Here is a 20,142-nt window from a genome sequence, read left to right as displayed (position 1 = left end):
CAACCCCCTTGGCTCGCGCCCCCCTGTGCTCCCAACCACCTTGGCTCGCGCCCCACTGCGCTCCCGCCCCCTTGGCTCGCGCCCCCCTGCGCTCCCAACCGCCTTGGCTCGCGCCCCACTGCGCTCCGCTCCCTTGGTTCCCGCCCCCCTTGGCTCCCGCGTTCCAACGGCGCGTTCCAGGCCGCGATGCCCCAGTGCTCGCCGGGCTTCGGGCGCTTCGGCAGCTAACGGAAAGCCCTGGGAGCCGCCGACCACCCGAGGAGCCGACAGCGCAGAACTAGTCCTCATGGGCAGTTACCTGAGCCGGCGCCGCCCCCAGCCGCCGTCCCCGGCCCTGTGCTGCGGAGACCTGTCCGAGAGACCGGTCCTCCGCTGGCCCGCGGCCCCTGCCCGCGGCGTGGTCCCGGCCCGCCAGCTCCACGCCGCTGCCCCTGCCCTCGACCTGGCGGGCACGCCGGAGCTGGAGGATCCGCTGGTTTCTGCCCTCCGCCTCCGCCGCGGGTTCGTCGTGGCCCGCCCGAGGCCGCCCCCAGCCCGCCCGCGCTGGTCCTTATTTCTGGGGTTCTTCTCTGCGTCCGGGAGCGGCTCCCCGATGCCCGCGCTGGCTGCAGGCGGCTCCGACATGTTCCGCACCTCAGTTGCGCTGAAGTCGGCACCCACTAAGGACAGACCGACTGTGTGTTTGGCACTGAAGCAGGTAGTCCGCTACCTGTTGGCCTCCTTCTCTGCACGCCGCCCACGCCCCTGTGGGACGGAGATCCCGATAAAGGCCCTGGAAGAGGGCAATAACCTGAGAGCCAAGGAGGAGGGCGACCCGACGGCTCTCGGCGAGGCCCGAGAAGGCACAGGGAGGCAGGAGCGAGGCCACGTAGACCCCGAGAGTCCGCGCTGTCCGAGTAGGGGCCCCGGCGGCCGCGGGCCTGTCCGGTCTGCATTTACGCCCCTGGGCGTCGACGGCGCCCTCTCTTCCTTGGTGCCCAGGCCAGGGCCTCTGAAGCGTGACCTCTGTGTCCAAAGCTCCAAAGACAGCCTGGCTAAGAAACTCCCCACTTCTTTCCTGAGCTCATGCAGCAAAAGAAACGCCATCATGAGCTCGTACAGCTCCACTCGAGGTTTCTGTCCGCTGCAGAGCAGAAGCCGTCCAGGTGCAGCCCTCCTCCCCGGTCCACGCTCCTCCCATCCCCAGGTGCCCGCAGAGAAAGCCAGCGAGGAAGGCCATTCGCCCAGCCCCTCGGCCTCTGAGGTGTCACCCCCGGGGAGGAAGATTCAGGAGGAAAAGGTTTCAGATGCTCCCTCGGGCCAGAACCCTAGCTTGGGGATTTGCTCGCCTGCTTCTGTTAGGGCCGGACCCCAGAAACGCAAGGTTCCTCTGCTGCTTCCCAGCAGGCGGAAGCCCCTGCTGCCCCTGGCCCCACCCCTCCAGCTAGGTCACCGGGTCACGGCTGAGGACCTGGACTTGGAGAAGAAAGCAGCCATGCAATGGATCAACCAGGTCTTGAAGGGTAAGACTGAGGCCGTCCCAGACGGCAGCACCATGAGCGTCGGCCCCCTGCCCCTTCTCCACCGGGTTCCCGCAGCCCCTGGCCTGAATTCCTAGTGGAAGGACTTCAAGAACAGGCAGTACTCCCCAGACCCAGTGGGGCTGCTCCTGGTCTGCTAGTGTGGCCCCCTCTAGGGCTGTCTCTCCAGCCCTTCGCCTTGCTTGGCTGGCCTGGCTGCTTTCAAAAGAGGTTCCCTGGCCCTGGCCCGCCTGGGCGGTTCCTGTGCTTTGCTTCTTGTCCCTCACCGATCCTAGGACAGACATTGTAGGCGACAGTCATGAAACTAGCATTGCCTTTGAGAATGCTGTACAGGGGGTCTCTCCCTGCCACCCCACCCCCAGGTTGGTCAGACCTTTCCCTAGAGAGATGATGTTTTCCTTCCCAGCTTCTTTTCTGCCAGATTTGCCCCTAAAAGTCGGGTGGCTTGAGATTGTTAACCTCAATCAAGAAGAGAGAAGTCAGGCATCTTCAACAGGAGAGGGAGGTTTGGGGCCAGTTGCCTCCAGGCAGGACGCCCACTGCCTTCTCTCGTTGCCTCCTCCCTTCTTTCCCGTAAGGTTAATTGGGCCCTTGCCTGTGTTTCCCAAAAATATTTTTGTTAACTTATCAGGGGGCTCTGTGTCATTGCTGTTTGCTCTTTGAATCAGCAGTGGAGGAACAGTGGAGCGGTGACGTGTGGAGCCAGACTGATGACGCCGTTTCCTGTATTCCGGCTGACGGGAAAGCAGCTCCTCTGGTGCCTGTGTGAGGCGGCTCCTGACGCCTCCGTGTTGGGAGTGTGTGGAATGGCAGCCCCTGCACTTGCTCTCCTCTGCGGCTTCCCACCCACCCATCCACCTCACCGCAGGCTAGATCCGGCCTAGCGTGTGCCGTGAGCACCACCCCACAGGTGAGCTGCAAACATGCTAGCGGAGTTCCCAGGCTCCCCCTAGTGTTAGCATCTCACAGAGCTATAACTGAAACCAGGAAAGTCACATGGCTTAATAACCATACTATTAACTGAACTACAGGCTTAAGTGAACTTCCCCAGGGTTCCCAGTGAATCATCTTTCTGTCCCAGAACCAACCAGAATCCCACATTGCACTTACTTGTCATGTCTGAGTCTCCAAATGGTGGCAGTTTGTCCCTCTTTCCTTCTCCTTCGGGCCTTGACACCTCTGAATAGTACTGCTCAGGTATTTTGTAGCCACACCCTCAATTTAAATCTGCCTGCTGTTTTCTCGTGATTACATGGAGGTCTTGGAGCTTTGCGAGAATCCCACAGAGGCGACGTACCCTTCTTACCATGTCCTCCTGGGTGCAGGATGTCTTAGCGTCTGCTGTTTTCCTTGACCACCTGGTGAAGGTGCTGTCTGCCAGGTTCTCCACTGTACAGTTATTCTTTTTCCTTGTGTGACTCATAAATACTTGGGGGGCACACTTCATTGCGATGCAAAAATCCTGTTTCTCAAGCTTTTACCCAGTTATTTTAGCATCCATCAATGGATCTTGCTTTTAGCAGTTATTACCGTGGTGTTCTAATGATTTTCTACTTCCCTGGTTTCTTCTACATTCAACTAGAATTCTTCTGTAAGGAAGAGTTCTCTCAATTAATTTATTCAATCATTTGTGTCTGAATGGCCTCATCAATCATTATGGTATTCTCTGGGCCACTATTTATTATTGTCACTTAATTTTGTTGTTTGAGTTGCTTTAGACTAGGCTACTGTGGATTACCTCGGGTTAACTCCGAAGTGCCTTTAACATGCCTACACCTCTTTTTAAGCACTTCTTTACTTTCTGGTCCCTCAAGATGCGCCAAGATTGTCTTGTCTTTTCCCTGTTCCAGACTTGGAGTCAACTACTTCACACCAGGAATGCTGGTTCCTTTTATTGGCGATTAGAATTCCTAAAAAAACAAGATCTGGATACTACTTGTGTTTATAAGCAGTGGGGAGTCTCTTCTAGCTTTGCAGTCTCCAGCCAAAAGAGTGCATTTCAAAAGTATTTAGTTCAGCTCCTCTCAGCTCCAGTTCAATACGGGTATGTAATTCATTTGTAAGACAGATTCATTTGTCACAAACTGCATCCTATTTGGGGTTCCTCCAACAACCCAAATCCTTGTTTTTAATTTGCAACCAGTAAAACTCACGCTTTGTGGTGTACAGTTTGTTTATATTCTGTGGAGTAATGTTGTGTCTGTGTTCACAAGATATTGGTCTGAAGTCTTCTTTCCTGGTGATGTCTTCATCTGGTTCTAGTGTCAGTGTATTTGGCCTTGGTAGAGTGATGGATTCCCGCCTCCGTTTTCTGGAAGAGTTTGTGGAATAATTGGTGTAATTTTTAACATGTTTGGGAGAGTTCATTAATGTTGCCATCTGAGCCTGAATTTTTCTTTATGGGAAGGCTTTAAATCACTAACTCAATGACTTTACTAGTTGTAGGGCTAGTAAGATTTTCTAATTCATCTTGAGTCAGTTTCAGGAATTGGTATCTTTCTAGGAATTTGTCCATTTCATCTAAGTTGTCTGATATAAAGTTGTCGTATTAGTTCGCAAGCTGCTAGAATGTGACACACCAGAGCTGGAATGGCTTTTACAAAAGGAAATTTTAATAAGTTACAAGTTTACAGTTCTAAGGAAGTGGAAACGCCCCAAATAAGGCACTAACAAAGGTACCTTAATTCCAGGAAGGTCCAGAACCCTCTGTCAGCAGGGCAGTCACATGACTGGCATCTGCCTCACCAGGCTCTGGCTTGCTCAGCATCTCATGGTGATGTCTGCCTGGTTCCAAGCATCTCCAGACATCTGTCTCTGTTCTCCACGTGTCCACATATGTGCCAGCTCTGCTCTGAAGTTTCTATTGGCTGTGAGGCTTCCTCGTTTCTCTAGGCTGTGTTCTTTCTTTCATTTCTACTCTCTCCAAAATGTTTCCTCTTTCAAAGGACTCCAGTAAACTCATCAAGACCCACCTGGAATAGGTGAAGTCACATCTCCATCTAATCAAAAGTTAATAAGCACAATTGGGTGCGTCACATCTCCATGGAGACAATCTAATCAGAAGATCCCAATGCACATTGTTGATTGGGGATTAAAATGGCTGCCTCCACAAGATTGGGTTAGGATAAGCATGGCTTTCCTGGGGTGCATAGTACCTCCAAATGGGCACAGTTCACATATTTCCTTATCTGTGAAGTGGGTTATGATGCTTTCTCTTTGGTCCCAGATCTTAGCAATCATTGTCTCCTCTGTCTTTCTCTGGCTTTGTTTCTTGCTCTCTTTTTGGTCAGTGTGTCTAAAGGTTTGCAAATTATATTGAATTTTTTCAAAGAATCAACTGTTGTGCTTTAAATAAATTATCTGTTGTATTCCTGTTTTACATTGTACTTATTTGCTTCTGATCTTTATTATTTCACTACTTCTGCTTCTTTTCGGTTCACTTTACTCTTTTACTAGTTACTCAAGATTGAAGAATTGGCCTTCAGTCTGAGATCTTGCACTTTTCTAATACAGACATTCAAAGCTACAAATTTACCTCTAAGCAATGTTATTGAAATCACATAAATGCCGATATGTGTGAATTGAGTTCAGTTCAATCTATTTTCTAATTTTCCTTGTGATTTCTCCCTTGACTCAGGAATTTAGTAGTATGTTCTTTAATTTCCAAATATTTGGGGATGTCCCACATTTCTTTCTGGTTTTGATTTGTAATTTTATTCTGTTATCTCCTGAAGCCTACATTGAAAGCTTTGGATCCTTTTAAATGTATTGGGTCTTTTTAATGGTCAAGCAAATGCTGTATCCTGGAAGATATTCCACGCAGCCTTGGAAAAGTGTGTTCTGTTGTTTGGAGACAGAGTGCTCTATAAACGTCAGTTAGGTCGAATTGGTTGATCGTGTTGTGTCATCCTTCGTATCCTTACTGATTTTCTTTCTTCTTGTTCTGTCAACTATTGAGAGTGGGGTCTTAAAATATTCAACTCTTATTAATCTCTCATCCATTTCTCATTTCAATGATAGCAGTTAGGTTGCTTGGAAGTTGGGCTCTCTTGTTAGCTGTGTATAAGTTTAGAAATGTTTTCTCTTCCTGATTGACCCTTTTATGACTCTTAAATGTCCTCTTTCTCTCTAGTAATTTTTTCGCTTTAACATCTACTTTACCTAATGTTGCCATAGCTATGCTAGTTCTTTTACACATATATACTGTTTACGATGAATAGCTTTTTCCATCTTTAAAATGCCAACCTATTGGCATTTTTGGATCTAAAGTGTGTCTCACACTTAGAATAGACTTGGATCTTGATTTCTGAATATGCAATCTCTGCCTCTTGATTGGACATTTTAGTTTATTCCTGTTTGATGTGATTTTTGCCCATGGGTGGTCTCATCTCCTCCATTTTACTGTTTTTTTTTTTTTTCTATTTGTCTCATATCTTTTTTTGCCCCTCTCTACCTCCTTTACTACCTTTGTGTTAAAAAGGTTTTTCTGGTGTATCAATTTAATTTCCCCTTTTTCTTTTTTTTGAATTATTTATTAGTGATTGCAGTAAGAATGACAATATGCACATAAATTTTCGAAATCTACTTCAGGACATGCAGATGGAAAACAAGCATGCGAAAAAGATGTTTAACCTCATTAGCCATCAGGGAAATTCATATCAAAATCATAAGGAGCTATTACCACATGCCTATCAGAATGATTTGCACAACCCCAAATGCTGGAGAGGACATAGAGAAGCTGGTTTGCTCATACTTTGGAGATGGAAATGTAAATGATACCGTTTGGCATTTCCTTTGACATCTTAAACCTGGCTTACCATATGCGCATTTACCACAGATGGAAACTTATTTTCATACAAAATTATGTTCACAATTGTTCATAGCATCTTAATTCACGATAGCCCAAAAGTCCTTCAAGGGGTGAGTGGTTTAGCAACTGCAGTACATTCCTACCGTGGAGGAGTACTCCACAGAAACAGACAAGAGCTACAGATACATCAACAACCTGGCTGGACCTCAAGGCAATTATGCTGAGTGAATAAAGCCAAACACGAAAGGTCACATAGTGTATGATTCCATTCATTCATTCATTCATTCATTCATTCATTTATTTATTTATTTATAAAAGAAAAAAAAGAAATTAACCCAACATTTAGAAATCATACCATTCTACATATGCAATCAGTAACTCTTAACATCATCACATAGATGCATGATCATCGTTTCTTAGTACATTTGCATCGGTTTAGAAGAACTAGCAACACAACAGAAAAAGATATAGAATGTTAATATAGAGAAAAAAATAAAAGTAATAATAATAGTAAAAACAAAAACAAAACAAAAGAAAACAACCAGACAGACAAAAACAAACAAAAAAACAAAACAAAACAACAACAAAAAAAACCTATAGCTCAGATGCAGCTTCATTCAGCGTTTTAACATGATTACTTTACAATTAGGTATTATTGTGTTATCTATTTTAGAGTTTTTATATCTAGTCCTGCTGCACAGTCTGTAGCCCTTCAGCTCCAATTGCGCATTATCTTACCCTGTTTCTAACTCCTGTTGGACTCTTGTTACCAATGACATATTCCAAGTTTATTCTCGAATGTCGGTTCACATCAGTGGTACCATACAGTATTTGTCCTTTAGTTTTTGGCTGGACTCACTCAGCATAATGTTCTCTAGGTCCATTCATGTTATTACATGCTTCATAAGTTTATCCTGTCTTAAAGCTGCATAATATTCCATCGTATGTATATACCACAGTTTGTTTAGCCACTCTTCTGTTGATGGACATTTTGGCTGTTTCCATCTCTTTGCAATTGTAAATAATGCTGCTATAAACATTGGTGTGCAAATGTCCGTTTGTGTCTTTGCCTTTAAGTCCTTTGAGTAGATTCCCAGCAATACCATTGCTGGGTCGTATGCCAATTCTATATTCAGCTTTTTGAGGAAACGCCAAACTGCCTTCCACAGTGGTTGCACCATTTGACATTCCCACCAACAGTGGATAAGTGTGCCTCTTTCTCCGTGTCCTCTCCAGCACTTGTCATTTTCTGTTTTGTTGATAATGGCCATTCTGTTGGGTGTGAGATGATATCTCATTGTGGTTTTGATTTGCATTTCTCTAATGGCCAGGGACATTGAGCATCTCTTCATGTGCCTTTTGGCCATTTGTATTTCCTCTTCTGATAGGTGTCTGTTCAAGTCTTTTTCCCGTTTTGTAATTGGGTTGGCTGTCTTTTTGTTGTTGAGTTGAACAATCTCTTTATAAATTCTGGATACTAGACCTTTATCTGATATGTCATTTCCAAATGTTGTCTCCCATTATGTAGGCTGTCTTTCTACTTTCTTGATGAAGTTCTTTGATGCACAAAAGTGTTTAATTTTGAGGAGCTCCCATTTATTTATTTCCTTCTTCAGTGCTCTTGCTTTAGGTTTAAGGTCCATAAAACCGCCTCCAATTGTAAGTTTCATAAGATATCTCCCAACATTTTCCTCTAACTGTTTTATGGTCTTAGACCTAATGTTTAGATCTTTAATCCATTTTGAGTTAACTTTTGTATAGGGTGTGAGATATGGGTCCTCTTTCATTCTTTTGCATATGGATATCCAGTTCTCTAGGCACCATTTATTGAAGAGACTGTTCTGTCCCAGGTGAGTTGGCTTGACTGCCTTATCAAAGATCAAATGTCCACAGATGAGAGGGTCTATATCTGAGCACTCTATTCGATTCCATTGGTTGATATATCTATCTTTATGCCAATACCATGCTGTTTTGACCACTGTGGCTTCATAATATGCCTTAAAGTCAGGCAGTGCGAGACCTCCAGCTTCGTTTTTTTTCCTCAAGATGTTTTTAGCAATTCGGGGCACCCTGCCCTTCCAGATAAATTTGCTTATTGGTTTTTCTATTTCTGAAAAATAATTTGTTGGGATTTTGATTGGTATTGCATTGAATCTGTAAATCAATTTAGGTAGGATTGACATCTTAACTATATTTAGTCTTCCAATCCATGAACACGGTATGCCCTTCCATCTATTTAGGTCTTCTGTGATTTCTTTTAACAGTTTTTTGTAGTTTTCTTTATATAGGTTTTTTGTCTCTTTAGTTAAATTTATTCCTAGGTATTTTATTCTTTTAGTTGCAATTGTAAATGGGATTCGTTTCTTGATTTCCCCCTCAGCTTGTTCATTACTAGTGTATAGAAATGCTACAGATTTTTGAATGTTGATCTTGTAACCTGCTATTTGCTGTACTCATTTATTAGCTCTAGTAGTTTTGTTGTGGATTTTTCTGGGTTTTCGACATATAGTATCATATCATCTGCAAACAGTGATAGTTTTACTTCTTCCTTTCCTATTTTGATGCCTTGTATTTCTTTTTCTTGTCTAATTGCTCTGGGTAGAACCTCCAACATAATGTTGAATAATAGTGGTGATAGTGGACATCCTTGTCTTGTTCCTGATCTTAGGGGGAAAGTTTTCAATTTTTCCCCATTGAGGATGATATTAGCTGTGGGTTTTTCATATATTCCCTCTATCATTTTAAGGAAGTTCCCTTGTATTCCTGTCTTTTGAAGTGTTTTCAACAGGAAAGGATGTTGAATCTTGTCAAATGCCTTCTCTGCATCAATTGAGATGATCATGTGATTTTTCTGCTTTGATTTGTTGATATGGTGTATTACATTAATTGATTTTCATGTGTTGAACCATCCTTGCATACCTGGGATGAATCCTACTTGGTCATGATGTATAATTCTTTTAATGTGTTGTTGGATACGATTTGCTAGAATTTTATTGAGGATTTTTGCATCTATATTCATTAGAGAGATTGGTCTATAGTTTTCTTTTTTATGTATGATTCCATTTATATTATGTTCTTGAAATAACAAGAGTATGGAAATGGAGAACAGAGTATTGGTTGACAGGGTTAGGGTCGGGAGGGGACTGGGTTCGTGTGGCTGTAAAGAGTGGTACACGGGAGACTTTCGATGATGGATTAATTCTATGTTGGTTGTGATGGTGGTTCTGTCAATAGGTATGTAATAGAATTACTGAGCACACAGAACTGGAGACACCCAAAATGAATGCAAATAAAACTAATGAAATGGTGTTACCACTTTTGCTTCAACCATAAAACATGATTAAAGAAGCTCATGAAATAAAGGGTCATCTGTTACATTTACTTCTGCTTTTCCTCATTTTGTTGTTCTTTCTTTTCTGAAGTCCAAGCCTTTTTCTGTCATCATTTTATTTCTGCTCAGAGATCTTCCTTTAACAATGTTTTTAAAGGTAGGTCTGCTAACAACAAATTATCTTAGTTTCTCTTCCTCTAAGAATATCATTTCCTATTCACCCCTTGAGAGTAGTTCCACTGTATTTAGGATCAGGACTGACAATTTCCTCTCAGCACTTGAAAGATGTTCTGCTACTTTCTTCTTGCCTCCATGGTTTCAAATAAGAAACAAACTGTTAAGGAGAAGCTAAGCCTGCTGATAATTATGCCTAGGAGTCACCTGCAGAGAACCTCTTTTGAGGTTGCTCAGATGTGGCCTCGCTCTCTAAGCCAATGCAGCAAGTGAACTCACTGCCCTCCTCCTCTAAGGGGCGTGACTCCCAGGGGTATAAATCTGCATGGGGCATGATTCCCACGGATGAGCTGGTACCCAGCATCCTTGGAGTGAGAAAGCCTTCTGGTAGCAAAAGGAGGAAGAGAGAAATGGAACAAGGTAAAGTTTCAGTGGCTGAGAGATTTCAGAGTCAAGAGGTTATCCTGGAGATTCTTACACATTGTATAGATATCACTTTTTAGTTTATGATGTGCTGGAGTGGATGGAGGGAAGTACCTGAAACTGGTGAGCTGTGTTCCAGTAGCCTTGATTCTTGAAGACAATTGTTTAATATAGAGCTTTTACAGTGTGACCAGATGATTGTGGAAACCTTGTGTCTGATGCTCCTTTTATCCAGGGTATGGACAGATGAGTAAAAAAAAAAGTAAGGATAAAAAATAAATAGTGGGGGAGATAAAAGGTAAAAATTGGGTAGAATAAAATACTGTGGGTCAATGAGAGAAGGGGAGGGATAAGGGGTAAGGGATGTATGAGTTCTTTTTTTTCTTTTTATTTCTTTTTCTGGAGTGATGCAAATGTTCTAAAAATGCTCATGGTGAAGAATACACAACTATGTGATCATATTGTGAGCCACTGATTGTATAATACGGCTGGAATGTACGTGTGTGGATATTTCTAAATAAAAATATTTTAAAAGGAAAATAATAAATAAAACCCATTAAAATATGCTGTCACTCCAGTTGGCATTCCTTTATAAGTAATTTCTGCTTTCTCTGGTCTTTCTTTGGGGGGTGGGTGGGTTTGGTGGTGCATGGTCTGGGAATCGAACCCAGGTCTCCTGCATGGAAGGCGAGCATTCTACCACTGAACCACCCGTGCAATTTCTCTCTGGCTGTTTTAAACATTGTTTCTCTGCCATTAGTGTCCAGAAGTTTAATTATACTGGATCTTGGTATAGATTTCCTTGGGTCTGTCTTGAATTGGTAGGTTTATGGCTTTAACTGAATTTGGGGAGTTTTCACCATTATTTCTTCCAGTATATTTTCAGTCCCATGCCCTGTGTTCTCTCCATCTGGAACTTTGAGGATATGAATTATATACCACTTTTTATCATCCAAGTCCTGTGAGATGTTGCTTGTTTTTCTTTTTCTCTGTTATTCAGATTGAGCAAATTCCATTGATCAGTTTTCAAGTTCACTCTGTCATCTTCACTTACTGTTGGGTCCATCCAGTGAATTTTTAATTTTAGTTATTGTATTTTTCAATCATGTAATTTTCATTTTATTTCTTTTTCCTATTTTAAAAGTAACTCCTATTTCTTTGCTTAGATTTTTCTTTTATTTCCCATTTGTTTCAAGAGAATTTGCAGTTGATTGTTAAAGTGTACTGTGGGAGTTAGGTTCAGGTGTCGACTTGGCCAGGTGAAGGTGCCTAGTTCTGTTGCTATGGATGTGCACCAATGGCATGTAAACATCATCTGTTGCTCATTACATCTGCAGTTGGCTAGGAGGCATGTCTGCTGCAAGGAATGATGTTTGATTAACTGGCTGGTGCTTAAATGAGAGAGTGCAACGTAGCACAGCCCAAGTAGCTCAGCATACCTCATCCCAGCACTTGCAGCTCAGCCCAGGCCTTTGGAGATGCAGAAAGGAATCACCCCAGGGAAAGTTATTGGAACCCAGAGGCCTGGAGAGAAGACCAGCAGAGATCACCCTGTGCCTTCCCATGTAAGAAAGAACCTCAGCTGAAAGTTAGCTGCCTTTCCTCTGAAGAACTATACGTTACCTAAATAAATCCCCTTTTATTGAAAGCCAATCTGTCTCTGGTGTGTTGCATTCCAGCAGCTAGCAAACGAGAATGTATTCATGAAGGCTTTTCAAAAATCCTTGTCCAGTTATTCCAACCTTGTATTCATCTTGGTATTTGTGTCAGTTGATTGTCTTTTCTCACCTCAATTGTGGTTTCCTTGCTCTTGGTATGAGGAATGGTTTTCTCTTGCATCTCCGACGTTTGGGTGGTCACATGAAGATGCCCTTGGCCCAACTGAAGTTTTCCGTCTTAGCAGGCAGTCTCCCTCTAGGCCCTGGCCTGGGATGCTGTTCCGATCTGCCACCTCCTCTGGCACTCTGGGGGCTCCTGCCCGTGCACACGGCTCTGTCCTTGGGCAGAAAGCACCCCTGCGTGGCTGGTGGCTGTGAGCACCTTCTGTAAAAAAAGTGGTCAGAAGTCCTGGTCCGGGGTCTCCTTGTGCCACTGGGTGGAGGCGTCGCTGATGTGGCTGTCGCCGTGGGCAGCTGGGGCTGCGTGCCACCGTGGAGTGGGCACTGGGCTTCCTGCCAGGCCTCCAGTGGGAGAAGCTAGTCCTCGGGCTAGAAAAGCGGCTTTCCCCAGATGATGCTGGCCATGCCTGCTGGCAGTCCAGGGTGCAGGCCTCCTTTCTGCACCAAGTCCTGGCTTTACGGGAAGGAGAGGGGTAGAAAGGTCACCCAGGGAACTCCCCATGTGCTGTTCCTCAAGTCCTGAGGTCCCTAGTCAGTCCAGCTTCTTCTTTCCAGCATTGAGTCCTTTCATCATTGTCTTCTGAATAATTTCCAAAGTATGTAGTTGTGTTTAAAGGGGAGGAGCAGGGAAAAGCGAGTCTATATCACTTTGCTATGGAACTGGTGGTGTATCATTGGTTTTTAGGGAGTGGATTTGCTGACCTTCTCACTCCACAGTTCAGGAAGTCCCATCCATTAATCAGGTTAATTATAAATTTTCTAAGAAAAGTCACAGTTATTCCCTACCCATATCCTCCTCACAAGAGACCCCGCGCAGTCCCAACGCTGACTGACTATTTTCATGACTTTTTGTTACCTAGACATTTGTGTTTTAGAATGGGTCAAGAAGTTGTTTATGTTATATGCTATAATTACATACTTGGGACAGGTTTTCTTACATTCCTAGTCTGTTCTCTAGGAACATTTATTCTCACTGAAATGAGCCTTCAGTGGTTCTTTTAGTGATGCTAATGGGAGTAAGCTCTCTTCATCACTGTCTCAACCACTTTATTTAGCCTTCACTTCTCTTTTTTTTGTAAAGCAAAGCAGCACTTTATTCTTTTGCCAAAATGGATAAGGTGGACTCCTGTCCTAAAGGCAGCTCTCCCTGAAGGGAGGTGACAGTGGTTCTCTTAGAAGGGGTCAGGGGATGTGTGCACCGGTGGCTAATGCATGTGGGCAGTGGGCTTCACAAAGTAAAAGTCAGGTTGGGGCTTAATTTTGGGGAAAGGAAGGACTTCCCCGGTTGTGGCAGGGTGGGAACTCGTGGCAGTGTCAGGATGGGCCCTTTCTGTTTCACTGCACTTTGTGCTTCGCCTTGGAGCACTAGGGAAATGGCTGCAGGAGCTGCAGTTCTTAATGGCTTCCTACAGGCATTTGTTTGCTATGTTTTTCTGGAAATAAGCACAGCTCAAGCAGAAACAGAAGTTAGACGGAACACTTTCTGATCAGACTTCATCCTGGTGACAAATTCCTCCTCTGCCCTGCTCCTCGTTCTTGTGGGGCGCTGAAGGGTGAAGGTCTCTCTTCTGTAGCTGCTTCCAGGTGAATGCGGATGATCATCCAGCCCGGCAGGACAAAGCTTTTCCCTGGCTACCCTGAGGGTCATCTGATTGATTGTCACCGGGCAGAAGGCCAAGTTGTTCATAGCCCTGGGTTATGATCATTTGCTGCTTAGGAGCCTCAAGTTTTCACTCAGGTCAGGTACTAAGAGTTAAGAAGGCAGGATGGACCCGCACGCCAGCAATGGAGCTCCAGGCAGCCGCCGCCCCCGCCACACCCACCAGGGTGACCACTCAGGGACCTGGGGCCCCACCTCCACGAGGACTTGGCTGCCAGCCCAGAAGAGAGGCAGCAAGTGAGCATTCATGGCTGGTTGCTGTGCTGCATCACTGTTCAGGATATACAGGTCTTTAGAGTAACTAAAAACTTGGAGCGTTTGAACTCTGACTTTGACAGGTTTCTTCTCTTAATGGATCTTCCAGATGGAAATGAAAACCTCTTTTAGAGTGCTATTGTCTGACATTGAGAAATTCATGCCGATTGTTTATACTCCCACTGTGGCCTGCTTGCCAACAACATAGCTTAGTATTTCCAAAGCCCAGCGATCTTTTTATCTTTGTCATTGTGACAGAGGCATCTGAGGTTATTTGTGGATGCCATCATAATTATTCTGCCCAAGTTCTCTTTAAAAGCTATTGTACCTACTGCTGAGAAACTCACCATTTTTATGTAGGGAACTAATGGGAAGACCTAAATTAGTAATAAATTGATGGGATCAACCTTAAAATGAAGAAGTCAGGAACCAAATAGTAGGATCGTGATAGTAATTATTAGGGAGTCCACTATGCATAGCCACCATGACAATTTGAGCATGTAGTTTTCGATGGACTCCCAAATGGGTTGTGTCGGGGACTGTCGATGTTATTGAACCGAGGCTTGGGTGTGTCGCCTGTTTATGTTGTGCTCAGTCAGCAGCAAGGATTACTCCTGCACAGATCCCTCCACGCTCTGCCAGAAGACAGTCAGGACCATCTGATTATCTATAACATTTGTTAATGTGTTTAGGGAAAGTTGAATTGCCCCCCAGAGCTGCAGCAGTAGTATTGGTAAATTCTTCTACCTCTACTGTAGAGCAGCCTCACAGTAGGCAAATCCTCCCAGGAGGCTAATAGTCTTATGCTCAACCCCAGTCCAGCTACTGTCATACCTAGAGCTTGCAAGCTGGTAAGAGATATCAAGTTTTAGATACCCTATTGTACATTGGCCCCTTATCCAAATATTGTTTACACATTGAAGCATCAAAGGTGCCTCTCCGTGCTTTCAAAAGACAGTTGACTCTTGGGACTTCCACAGATGAAAATGTCAGCCTTTTGTGCACATAGGACTTCCGGATTGGTTCCTTGCAAAACATGGAGTTTTCTAAATACTTTGCGGCTGTTATTGTCTCATTTAGGTCATGGCAGAGGCCGTGATAGGGGACCCAGTTTGTAAGGTTCTCACAGGATGGATATGAGCAAGACTTTTGCCAGCCAGCCCATCTTCTGTGGTTTTTGATGGTTAATTTCCATCTCAACTTTAGATATGTATAATGAGTAGTGACCATGTCATTTTCCCCTTTTGTAATGTTTTTCATTAGATCCCAGCAAAAAGCCTGATTGTGTAGTCTCCCCCTGCCCCAGACACCAGGGTGTAATTACAGGTGTTTTCATTGTACCTGTCTGCAAGTACCCAGGAGGAAGGGATTTTGTGACAATGGCTTACATGTGCAAGGTGGGAAACAGGAATCTCATTTGGGACTTGTAAGGCCGAATTTTGCATTGCTTTGATTATTGGATGACTGATTTTGGAAGTGGGTCACTTGAAACCATAGGAATAGACTGTCAGCTAGATTTCCTTCTAGAGGAGGTTCAAACTTTATATTTTCTTGGCCAGAAAAAGCTATCAGGGCAGGGACTTGGTGGAAATTCTGTACTGGTGGAGCACGATAGGAGAAGATCTGGCTTAGGGATTGGGAAGGCGTATCCCACAGTCTTCTAATTGCTCTCCCTGGACTAGGTGTGGGAGGCCTTGATGAAAAAGTTATCCTGCCGCCTTTGGCTACAGATGGAAGCGTTATGTGGGCCGAGAGCAGGTAGGTTTCTCTTGCATCAGTCATGTGTCTGGCTGAGCACACCGTCCTTTGCACTCAAACAAGCTGCCTTACACAGCAGGATCATTAGTATTACGAGAGCAATCGTAAGGCTACTACAAGCGGTTCCCCTTCGAGGTTGTATGCCAGCATGCGTAGTCGGGCGCCGGTACTCAGCTTTCTGCCACCACTTGAACAGCAGCTGGAGGTCTGACAACAGTTCACAGGATACGAGGGTTGGCTTTCGGTTCAGGCAAAGTGAGCTCAGCTGCTCTTTCTACTCTGTTTTGATGGACCCATGGAGTGGTGTCTTCTCTGGGGGAAGGCCGCTGGCATCCGGGCTCCTCTGTCACGTGGTGACGCCTGCTGGCCTTCCCTCCCGGGCCTGGTTTCAAAATGGCTCTCTCAGCTCCTGTGGCTCTTTCTGACTCCTCCCGGGGCATTTTCCTTCTGAGCTCTTTCTCTCCATGAGCTTTCTGAAGGGGCTCCTCCGGCCCTGGTGAACTCCTCCCTCCATGGTCTCTCCCAACCGGCCTATGAGACTGTGTTTGTATAGTCAGTGAGGCCTGTCTTTCTCTTTTCCTCCAAGAAGACTGGAAAACTTTCACTTCTGAAATCCATACTGAAGGTTATGTACTTATTGAAGAAACCCTAAAGCTTTTCTCCACTGAGGAAATAAAGACAACACAAGACAGATTAGAAGCGAAGGGGGAGCCTCTGACGCCCACAGGCAGTGAGCGAAGCCCTCTAGCATTTCCTTTGGAAAGATAATGTGGATGGGCACAAAGTTTCTAGGTTGGCAGGTAAATCAGCTGATACTTTGATCTCAATACATTGTCATCTAAAGACACTACTGTGTTGAGCCTGTTGGGCAAGTACCTTTCAGTGCTCAAGATTTTGTGTTCTGGTGTCAGTGTCCATCAATTATTAAATGTCAACTCTTGTACACATCAGTTTGCGTCATGGGTAAGTTACTCAAATAGCTGATCCTCTGTTTATGTGCAGATAAAATGGGGATGATGGTAATAGGTAAGAGTTATGGTACGCTTATATGTCAGGCACATGGTGTTAAGTGCTGTGCATTTATTATCCCTTTTAGTCCTTTCTACATAGTCACTTTCATTTTCTCTCTTTCCACAGATGATGGAGCTACAACCCAGCGCAATTACACAGCTTCACGTTGGGCACATGTCTCAGCCACGCAGGAGCCCCCAGCTGAGCACTGAGCCTGTACCCTGTATATAGACTGCAGAACCACATCCCATTTGGGGTCATTTTTTTGATACTTAAATAAGATAATCGTCTCAAGTGCTAACTGTAATGCCTAATTTATATTAAGAGCTCAGTACATGTTATCTTTTTTTGTGACTACTTCCCTCGTCTGTCGCGCCACACAGCCTCTTAGAAATCCTCACTTCCCTTTCCATCAGGAGAATACTGTGCCAGCTGCGAGTGTCTTGGGATACTGGTAAACCGCCAGTCCTCAAGGTCCCACACCGAGCCCCGGTAAGTGCCCATCTCATGCTGCTGAGGCACCTACGTCTGTCTCCAACCCTCATAAAGGCCGTCTTCTGACTCACTCTCGAGAGACGTGCTCCACACGGACCTGTGGGACCCGTCCGGACAATGCTTTCCACCACCCTTCACACAGGCTCCTTTGGCGCTTCTGCCTCTCCCCCAAATGTCACCTCTCTCCCCACTCCCTGTCCCATTCCCAGTACTTGTTTTGCTCACGTGTGCGTCTCCCCTCCATTGCTAATTTGCAGAATTGAATTTAGGTCCTTGCTCTGGGATAGTGAGAACCACAGGACAGAGCTTCAACCACTCAAGACAAAAGAAGGGGGTGAAGGGCGGTGCCAGGGCAGTGCCGTGGTGGAGTTCTCTCCCGCAGTGCAGGAGACTCGGGTGGACTCCCGGAGCCTGCACAGGCCCAGAAACAGAAGGTCTGAGGCCTGAACCTGGGTAAATCCCGAACGCAGTGGAGTAGATTGTTGGTGCCTGAGGCCCTGGGAGGACACTGCCAGAGGGGACTGTTCTGGATTGGGATGGGGGCAGATGGCGAGGGGAGCACAAAAGGACCCTCCCCAAGCCACCCAGTGGCTCCTTGTTGGGTGTGGACGGGGAAGGTCCTGGAGCAGCCTGGAAGCCTGCCAAGGGCTCGAGTCGCTGCAGCGACTAGACGGACAGGACCTGCCCCGGCCAGCTAGGCCTGGGGCCTGGCTTTGCTTCCTCCAGCTGCAGCAGCACCGGGGGACCTGGAAACCTGGCTGCGGGCAGGGCGGCTCCTCTTCCCCACGTGTGCTCAGGGGACACACGGCAGGCCAGCCCAGCTCAGGGATTCAGGATGTGCCGGGGGCTCAGGGGACCTCAGCGAATCCACAAGGCCCGAGTGCACAGAGTGTCCGGCACCTGGGCTCCCTGGGCGACACATGCTGACCTGGAGAGCGAAGAGCAACGCGGGGCCCTTCCACGTCCAGGGGCCCCACTGCAGCACTGGGTTGCTCGGCTTGTGTGGAGGATATTTTGTCTGTTGTGTCCATGACATCAGGGCCAGTGGGCAGGGCTGGCTGTTCCCTCAGGGATGGGATGTCATTGTATTCGTCACCCTGTGAATCAGGAGGTCCACTGACAGGTGATTGTTATCAAAAGGTGGGCAGAGGCCGGCAGAGCAGGGTCCTCTCAGGTGGGCTTGGGAGGTAAGTGGATAGTGGCCACCTATTCATTCTCAAACCTGAAAGGGTGGGGTGCGCCTTGGAACCCCACCGGGGAACCGCAGGGCTCCAGAGAGGGGCAGGCTCGGGAGGGGTGGGTTTCTCCCTGCGGCGGCCGTGTGGTCACCAAGGGCCACAGGTGGAAGCGAGCGCCACCCCAGGGGAGCCAGAGACTGGACGGGGGTTGGGGGGGTCCGCGGGGTGCCACGTGGGGCTGGGAAGGGGAGCGGACACCTGTCCAACGAGCCGCCTCATCCACCCCGAGCGTGCCGCCAACCCCCAGCCCTGACAGACATGCCCTGGGACCCCGCGGACTAGGCCAGGGGCAGACCTGTCTCGTTGGGGCTGGGAATCCAAGGAGGGAGGGGGCAATTTGGCAAGAAGAAAAGGGGGTCAGAACAGACAGAAGCTGGAAATAAACCAAAAAGCCATGCTCTTTTAATTCACACTTGTGGGGCAGACTTATCGTGGGTGGGTCTTCTGATTAGGTTGTTTCCATGGAGACATGACCTGCCCAATTGGTTAGATTATTTCCGTGAAGACGTGACCCCCGCGCCCTTCAATGTGGGTCTAAATTAGTTTACTGGAGTCCTTAAAAGAGCTCACGGCGGGGAGGGGGGCGTGGGGGGAGAGAGGGGGTGCGCGCTCAAAGCCGATACAGGGCAGAGCGATGAGACCAGACAAGTCTGGGGTGCAAAGGGAGCAGAGAGAGCCCCCTTAGCCCAGGAGCCGCGAGCCGAGGCCAGCAGATGCGCCACGCGCCTCCGACCTTTCTTGAGAGAAGGGGTCCTCTTGTTGGTGCCTTAATGTGGGCATTTTCAAGACCTCAGAATTGGAGCTTAGCAATTCCCCTTGATGAAGGGCAGTCCACTCCTGGGATATTGCATTCAGCAGCCTCAGCAAACTGAAAGGAGGACCACTGTGATTGCTGGGCCCCCAGACAACCCAGGTCCCCCACTTACGCCTTTCTGCAAGCTGCTCTTGGGTGAAGGCAGCATGCTCACAGGTTCTGGGATAATGTGGGGGCCATGTTGCAGCTTGGACCCCGGAGCTCCCAGATACGCTTTGGCGGGGCCTCTCTGACCTGAGGTTTGTGGAGAGGGGCGTTTGCGGCCACAGGAGCTGAGAGCATGGGGCCTGGGACTGCCGCCACCACTGAAGGCACCTCGGAGCCTGGAGCTGAGCCCTGGCACCCAGGGAGCCCACCCAGCCCCAGTGTGACCTTCAACAGAAGAACGAGCATTTAGAGTGCCAATCATTTCGGGAAAAAGAGACATCTTTCCTAATGGGCAGTGACGTCGATATAATTAACTGTACAAAAATTAGATACCTATAGAGTGGCAGAAGTCAACTCAGATAGGCTGAAAAAATGTATTAGCCTTTATGTGACACGTGAGCTACAAATATCTATAATACACACTGAGCACTTACACACTTAAAAAAGTCCAAAACCCATCAGAAAAGCTGGCAAAGTATATGAGCTGTTATTTCATAAAAGACTTCATCCAAGTGGCCAGTAAAGTCCAAGAAAAGATGTTATCTTCCCTGTTACTCGAGGAAATATGAATTAAAATAAGAATAAGTCATCACCCGCCAGATCGACACACATTAAAAAGAGTGAGGATTCGGGGAAACAGGTGCCGTCAATTTGGCAGGTAGACAGGT

General features: G+C 46.5%; 1 protein-coding gene across 1 annotated transcript; it reads left to right on the top strand.

Annotated features, from left to right (window-relative positions):
* The first annotated feature begins 286 nt into the window (after positions 1–286).
* On the top strand, positions 287–17,211 carry LOC143664755 (nuclear envelope pore membrane protein POM 121-like). Its single transcript, XM_077138153.1, has 3 exons — positions 287–1,502; positions 2,192–2,277; positions 16,907–17,211. Exons 1-3 carry the CDS (start codon positions 287–289, stop codon positions 17,009–17,011), a joined length of 1,407 nt encoding a protein of 468 aa, XP_076994268.1. The 3' UTR covers positions 17,012–17,211.
* Positions 17,212–20,142: the final 2,931 nt, after the last annotated feature.

Source organism: Tamandua tetradactyla, chromosome 20 (assembly GCF_023851605.1).
Source record: "Tamandua tetradactyla isolate mTamTet1 chromosome 20, mTamTet1.pri, whole genome shotgun sequence".
Classification (NCBI taxonomy): domain Eukaryota; kingdom Metazoa; phylum Chordata; class Mammalia; order Pilosa; family Myrmecophagidae; genus Tamandua; species Tamandua tetradactyla.
Note: the sequence above shows the minus strand (reverse complement) of the source record. Positions and strands in the feature narration are given on the sequence as shown.

Excerpts from the sequence above, each read along its gene's own strand:
- LOC143664755 (XM_077138153.1), top strand. The coding sequence starts at position 287 with ATGGGCAGTTACCTGAGCCGGCGCCGCCCCCAGCCGCCGTCCCCGGCC. Across the intron at positions 1,503-2,191 it reads GATCAACCAGGTCTTGAAGG|TGGAGGAACAGTGGAGCGGT; the intron begins GTAAGACTGAGG and ends TTGAATCAGCAG. Across the intron at positions 2,278-16,906 it reads ACGGGAAAGCAGCTCCTCTG|ATGATGGAGCTACAACCCAG; the intron begins GTGCCTGTGTGA and ends CTCTTTCCACAG.